The sequence below is a fragment of the Egretta garzetta genome, unplaced genomic scaffold (genome assembly GCF_000687185.1).
Source record: "Egretta garzetta isolate BGI_Z169 unplaced genomic scaffold, ASM68718v1 scaffold175, whole genome shotgun sequence".
NCBI lineage: Eukaryota > Metazoa > Chordata > Aves > Pelecaniformes > Ardeidae > Egretta > Egretta garzetta.
This window is the reverse complement of record NW_009259860.1, coordinates 3,143-10,769: the sequence shown is the minus strand read 5'-3', so window position 1 is coordinate 10,769 and position 7,627 is coordinate 3,143. Positions and strand designations below refer to the sequence as shown.

Sequence of the window (7,627 nt, the reverse complement as noted above, 5' to 3'; positions counted from 1 at the left end):
GGTGGGATGGCAGGGTTAGGTTAAAGGTTGGACTCGATGATCTTAAAGGTCTTTTCCAACCAAAGCGATTCTATGATTCTATGATTTCTTTCACTGTAAATTGTAAAAACTGACCTGCTTAGTATAGGGCTAATGAAGCTGTAGTATTATTGTTTAATTTAGTTTGACATTTTCCCAATGATTTCTGGATTACTGTAGTTTTACAGTCGTCTTTTGTTCTGCAAATGTAGTTGGATTTGGTTGTGTTTAAAGATTAAGGGCGTTTTGTTTTGGAGGGCTTCCAGGGAACATAGCTTCCTCCATAGCTTCCTCTGCTTTCATCTTGTTGAACTCCCAGAGGCAGCTTGCTTTTTAAGCTAATTTGAACTCGTGAAGTAAAGCAGTAGCGTTATATGGAGATAGCAATACACATAAAGCTGTAGATTTAAGTATTCTGTTTATTCGTAGTGGTAGCTGCTTTATCTGGTGAAGTGTTGTGCAGTATCATCGGATGACATCAATTAATATACTGTGAGACTGTTAATACAAGTGAATTTTTAATATGCTGCTTTTTTTTTTTTTCTTTTTATGAACCCTATATTGTTCCTGTTCCCAAGTAGGAAGAAAGAAGACAAGTGCTGGAAAGAAATAAACGTTTAAGTCAAGTTGCTGTTAGTAATGGTGCCTCCCACTTTCCCTCCAGGTTGTTTGCATCCGTTCTACATGGAATGCTCTGTCACCAAAGCTAAGCTGTGATAAAAGACCCCTCATTTTAAAAGCGTTGAATGAATTGTTTGCCCTGGTTCCCTCGTTAACAGTGAATACAAACGAATATGAGGTGAGTACTCATGGACTAAGGTGAGCCTGTTCTTTTAGTTTATCTTTGTATATGGGTTTTAAATGTGCCTGCTTGTTCTCAGTATCTCTAAATTGCCACCACTGCTTAATTCAGGTTAATCATAATGCACATTTACATACAGTTTCTCAATTTTAGCTTACACTAGTGAATCCTGGGAGATAGGTGAGAAATTCCAGTGCAAGGTTGATCAGAGGTTTTTCTCTCCCAGAATGTGAGGACATGTGAATGCGTCTACAGTTCAAACCTGTGCCCCTTCTACTTTTCTAGCTCAGTGCATGTTGATGTGGCAGCAGTTTGTTTCAGATAACTGCCTCTATTTCAACTGCTTATTTGGTTAAAGAAAATCTAAATGCCCGTTTTGTTTGCTTTTATAGAAATTCAAAGCTCAAGTTATCAGCTTCCTTTGGAACAACACACAAAACAAGGTAGGTGATGTAACTGAAAATGTTGACTCCTAGTGTTAGCAACTGGATATTAAGTTTTATACCCTTCTGTCAAGACAAGGTTATCAGTGTTAGCAGTCTAATTTCCTAGTAGGGTTTTCTTCTTGTCATTGACCATTTAACACTGTTTTTGAAGCAGTATAATGCGCATGAAAGGTGGTAACTGGTGGTCCTAACATCTGCCATTCTGAAGGACAGTAGTAACACAAACTAGTTTGATTCCTCTGGTAGGCTTCAGCCTTGACATGATAAGGCATTCTTAGCAAAGCTGCAGCTGTGACAACTAACTTGATTCTCTGGTGGGGCATTGTAATGTACTGGGAATGTTGGACCATCATCACCATGGGTATGGTGGAATCAAAGTATTTTATGTCAAATATAGCTTGGATATTTCTACATAAACTACCCTCAGAGCAGTAATGGAGTGTAGCAATCAGAATGTTTGCTATCAGACCTAGATAATTGGTCTTGCTAGTTTGCATTGTATATATAAAGTAAGCAATTGAGAGTGCGCCTCAGGAAAGCATTGTTATTCTACAGTCTTTTTCACCATTCAGTGGTTAGTGGATAAGCTTTTTGTATTTGGAGTTTCCGGTAGGTGTCAATACTGTATGCTGTACTTGTGATTTTTCTTCTTCTTCCTATTAATTTTCTAGGATGCTGTTGTAGCTATTTCTGCCTATAAATCACTCTCATCATTTGGCGCTGAAGAACATACAATTCTTCATCTTCCTGAACAGGTAGCAATGTTGTATGTTTAGCCATAAACGACATCTGATACATCCACCTTACATGGGTTGTATCATCTTGGAAAGGAAACAAGGCCTTGTGCCATCTCTGCCAGACAACTATCAGAGCCCTGTAGAAGGAATATGAGCTCCTGCTGGTGAAATGGGATGATATTATGTATGATTGGCATAACTAAGACTTATGAGAGGGGAAAGGTGTAAATGGAGTTTGAGTGAGGTCTAAACAGTAAGAAGGTATTTTTTCTTCTTTCATTAGTTAAATCAGCAGGTTATTCTTGGGGCACTTGACTTGGATTTTATGCTAGTTCAGATTTTATATTAGTTCAGTCTATAAGTATCAAGATTAATTTTATTATTACAGGTATGGATTTACCTACCCATGTGATTTTTATTAACCAGTTTTGCCTTTTGTTTTGGCAGAAGAAAAGCTTTTATTATTTCAGCTTCAAATTAATGAAATGTAGTGAAATTAATGAAATGGGGAACTTTTCATAGCTGCTATTTTTGACACTTGGTTGACACTTGGAATCATGAAAGGTAATGAGGATTTGGAATTTTTGTGCTGACTTCCTTTTTTCTAATCCTTCAGGCACGACAAGAAGTTGACTCACTGGAGGAGGCAGACATGAATGAAGATGAAGAAGAAGAGAAGGAGGCAGATCTTTTTGTTCCAGGTTCTTCATATATCAAGCTGTTGTCTCTAACACCAGCTTCTGTTCTAGGAGGTATAATATATTCAGTATTTGAGGTTACTTTGCAGATTTATAATCACAGTGACTGTACAAACATGTGGCTTTCATGTAATGGAGTGCTATATTAGAGTGCAGCCCTTTTTTTTTTTTTTTTTCCTGGGAAAATTATCTTACTAAATTACAGGAAAAAATGTGAAGTAAAAATTTGGAGGAAAACAAAACCCCTAACCCATTTTTAGGAAGACAGTGGGTCACAGGTTCTGATGGTGGAAAAAGTGCTTATAACATAACTTAAAAAACCTTATCTGTCCTATAGGAAAAGCCAGTTGCTTATTATTTACTTCAAGTGCCCATTGTTTCATCACAGTGCAACTTCAATAGGGAGGACTGAGCAGATGTTTTTAAAGGCAGCTCTGTATTTTAGCCCAGCACAGACTGAACAAAAAAAAACCATACCCAAAACTATAGTGTTTTATAAACAGAGAATTAATAGTATTCAAACCATGTTGTATACAAAAATGTACTTAATCAATAAAGATATTAGTGCTATGCTTAATGCTTAGTTTGTGGTGCATATTGATACTGAAGTATGCTTCAACAGATGGTCTCTAGTTGATGCACTTGTTGTGACACCTATGCAGCTGAATTATCTTTAGTATTGGGGTTTTTCTCATGTTTACTTGTTTATTCTCATTAATGCTGTCTTTTACTTCCAGTTACAAGATCGTGACGTTAGTGCCTGGACACAGGCGTTGTTATTTCACTGTTTTTAGAATGCCTGGGCTGTTGATGTGCAACTGCAACCTGTAAACATTGCCACGAGATGATAGTAGTATTTCCCCTAGTGGGGGCTCCAAGAAAGATCCATTCATTAAATACTCCACGCTTCAGAGTCTGGAGTATGTGCAGCCTCACCTAGAGAGTCTATATGCACTAACTAGTAAGTTCTGGAAGCTTTGTGGGGAAGACCAACATAACCTGCTTCAACAAAAGAGTGACGCATCTGGGCAGATAACTCAAGCTGTGTAATGGATGCTGAGATAGGCAATGTACCAGGAAGATGGGAAACCAAAACAGACTTCAGAGAGAGCAGACTGGAATAAAAGCATGTATGCAAATAGCTTTTCCAACACATTCGCTGAATAGATTCTCCCTCAGAAGAGTCATCATCTAACAGTTGGTTAACACAGAATACAGAACAGCTGAGCAAAAGCTTTAGCGACTGGCAGGAGTGGTTGTTGCGAGTTAATTGCTCCGTTTAAAGGGTATGAAACTGGATTCATTAGGCAATGTCAAAGATAGGCCAAGAGCCACAAAATCTCTTTTCTATTGGAGCTGAGTCTGTGCCATCTTATCTGCTGGAATCCTGCTGTTATACCTTTTTGAGATTAATTCACTACTTCATTTCTGCTTAGAAGGAGAAGGACCAAGATGCTTTTAAGAAGACGAAGCTGTTTCTCAGAGTTTCCCCCAAAGTCCTTGTTAGTGCACACCAAATCAACTGGAACTTCTAAAGTGCTGCTTATGACATCTCCCTTCTTACTTTTCCTTGCTGATTCCTTAAGCTCTGAATTGGTGCTTCTTTTTCTTCCTTAACCCTTCTTTAATCCTTGCAGGAGGAGGAAAATCTTTAGGTTTTTTCAGCCTCTGCATGCTTCTTCCTGAAGAATTGAACACAGTGCTATCACAGCTGCAGTTACAAGGTTCCAACCAGAACGTGGCCTTGGTGCTGGCATTACTATTGTATTGGGGGCTTTTTTTCCAAGTGCCTTCTCCAACTCTGTGGGAGGAAAATATCTAAGCTTGCAAAGAAATCTGTAGGGCCTGTTTCTGCAACAGCTGAGGATAAAATAGGAAACAAAGTAAAAGTAGACTTTCTATGGCAGTTGATTGGAACATGCTACAATTCCAATTTACCATAGCTGTCTGCTTATGTGAAGCATTGAAAAGTGAAAATCTGGGTAGTATTTTCTCTCCAGCTCCTTTAAAATAATTTTGTCATTTCAGTTTCCATATTGTGTCAAAGCATTCAAGTCCACAGGGTATCAGAAATGCTATGACAGCCTATGTATTTTAATAGCTTTTCATTCTGGATATCTGAGACTTGTCTGAAACCTGGTAGTCAGAGAATTAAAAATAATCCATATAACAAACTATAAACTTGAGACAACAGCTATTTATTTTTTATTATTATTGCTGAGCTATATATCTCCACAGGAAGGATGCTAAGAATTTTGTTCCTGTGATGTTAGTTACCTCTTTTTTTTCCTTCAGACTTATTCCAAGCATTAAAAGAAGATATTCTAGCATTTGCTGCACATCTAGGTGTTTCATTAAATTTCTCCAGATTTTCTAGTTTGAGTTATATCTGGCAGCCGGGATTCTTGGGTTGTATCTCTTGCCTGAAGAATTGCTTTTGAATGGCTTCTAAATGTTAAGTCCTTTGGTGTAACTAGCAAATGCAGTAATATGACAGCAGCGATATTACCTGTGCTAGGGTGTCTCTGTCAATGTGAATGTTTACAAGCAGACAAAGAGCTGTCTTCTGTCAGAGAATTTCTTTCCTGTTGCTTCATCCACTCCAAACAAATGAGCTCTTATAGAAGTCTTATAAAAGCAAGTAGGTAGATAGTATTTTCATGTCGATAAACCTAGTTTTGTTGGAAGAGTATGCAGTGTTGAGGATTGGGGACAAAGATTTATCATTTCTGTCTGAATCACTGTAGAATATTGGCATTACAGGTGGAGAAAAAAAAATCCCCAGATACAGGTTCCCTTCCTGCCATGCTACAAAAACGTATCAAATTTAGAGTACTACTCCACTCTGAAGTTGAAGTGGGAACAAGCATTGCTGAAAATCACAGGAACTTGCTGAAAGTAGAAAATGTGAGGAAGTTCTAGTATAAAACTCTTTTATTCCAGGTATTTCTTGGACCTATAAAGGATGAGTGAGTGCCCTTTTGTCTCCTTTGTTGTCTAGTTCCTAGTCAAATTAGGACCGCATGTGATTTGGGAACTTGTAAGCCAAAGTTTCAGGCCTAGTGTGAAGCAGTTTTTATAAATCCTGTTAAAACTATGTTGTATAACGAAAGCACCAGCAGACTTTTAAACGTACCAGGTTTGCAAGGTGCTGGTACAATGTTGGCTCCCAGTTGTGATGTAACAAGCACCATGCAGTCATATATATGTACATACAGAAACACTACCCTTTTTTTCTGCAGTTAGCTCCTTCAGATTGACTTCACAAGTGAACAATAACTTTATATTAATTCTGTGTAATTTTAAACCTGGTTAGGCTATAAAATGCATAGCCTGAGAGTACAGAACTTAATGCACAATTTGTACTGCCATGGTAACAAATCGAGGTAATACTTGTCTCTCTCTCTGTCCCCCTCCCGCTTCCATATACACACTATTTCTCCATCTACCCTCTTTCCATTGTGCTTCTTTTAAATGTCTTTAATAACAACCTGGTTTTAGAGACAATATTTTTCAGTCTGTTGCTAAACATCAGTTTTATTTCTGGTTGTCCTGTTAGCATGTGCCAGTATTATTGGTGCAGCAGTCAAAGAATGCAGTCAACAGCTCATGGGAATAGCTAAGGCTATTTTTCTTCCCCAGCCTTAGTATCTGAGATGACTTACTCAGCCTCTTGAAGTTGCAGTGGCAGCAAGTATGTTGTCAGAGATACTTGCTAAGAGTTCTCAATTCTTTGGCATTGAGCTTTCATCTGAACATGTCGTTACAAGTTTATCTAAGCGTATCTCCCCCGAAGCACAGGTGTCATTTTGGCTTTTCCAGGGCTTGTTTGGGGTCTCAGTCATCAGGCTCTGACATTCCCTTTCCTCTCTCTTCATTTTCTTGCACTTCATCCAGCATTTGAAGAGTTTGCAGCATCACTTGTGAAACAGGAGATGACCAACATGCCCCGTGGTGTGTATCATTCTGCCTTGAGAGGAGGGAGCACACGCTCAGACCAGGGGAAGACCGTGGCAGGTGTTCCAAACTTCTTGCTGAAAATGTATGAGAGGAACAAACAACCAGGCATGACACCGGGCCTTGCAGGTAAGCTGCCGCTGTTCTTGAAGTCAGACAAGTATACATGCTTTGACCCAAAGATTTCGATGAGAGTGAAATGAGAGTTTAAGAAACGACGATGTCTTATACCACCCGCACACGCTTTTTTTTCCTTTTACTGACCTTTCTTTTCCCCTTCCCTCCCTCTTTAAGCTGGCATGCTGTTGTGTTACGACCTTCCTATCCATGTGGGCAAAGACGGCAAGCCCATTCATCGCTTTCTGGCCAGCAGGGGGCGCAATTTCCAGCAGACGTTGGTGGCCCTCATTCACGAGGTGAGTTGCTGGCTGCCCTTCCTTTCCCTGTGCTTCTTGCCCTGCCTTACCACCTCACTTGTTTATGAGAATTAGAAATTGGTATCAGCTAGCAAGGGCAGGTATGAATGTATCACAATTAACTAGAGTTGCTGTGATGTTCAACTAACTTGAGTTGAACATACAAATACTTTTTTTTAAGTGGTCACTGCTGAAGTACCTCTTCTGAAGATCAGTAGAACAAATGGAAGATGACTTTTGCCTTAATCTGCCTTGCAGAGTACTGTACCTGCCTTATACCCATCATGTGTAACCAGTTGTAGGTGAATAGCAGCTCTGAACCATGATGGGACTCTGTGGGGAAATCTACACCTTGCGAAGACTTGCTGTTTTCTTCTGTCTTTTGAAGTGTTTCAGCTTCCTGACTATTAGGCTTATGCCACTGAAACCATGCCATTACCTTTGGTGTGATTTTGAAAAAAGGGCATGAAATAAGCCCCCACTTAATCATTACAGAAAATATAATGTTACAACTTACTTAGTTTGTTATAAGTGCTTATAAAGAAATCTTTCA

The 7,627-nt window shown here is 39.0% G+C and overlaps 1 protein-coding gene across 1 annotated transcript in view; it reads left to right on the top strand.

Annotated features, from left to right (window-relative positions):
* FOCAD (focadhesin) overlaps positions 1-7,149 on the top strand; it is a 63,448-nt gene extending 56,299 nt beyond the window's left edge. Inside the window, exons 16-21 of the mRNA XM_009640038.2 lie at positions 683-817; positions 1,213-1,263; positions 1,938-2,021; positions 2,620-2,755; positions 6,599-6,787; positions 6,953-7,149. Coding sequence (XP_009638333.2) covers positions 683-817; positions 1,213-1,263; positions 1,938-2,021; positions 2,620-2,755; positions 6,599-6,787; positions 6,953-7,149 — 792 coding nt within the window. The remainder of the gene's footprint in view (positions 1-682; positions 818-1,212; positions 1,264-1,937; positions 2,022-2,619; positions 2,756-6,598; positions 6,788-6,952) is intronic.
* Positions 7,150-7,627: the final 478 nt, after the last annotated feature.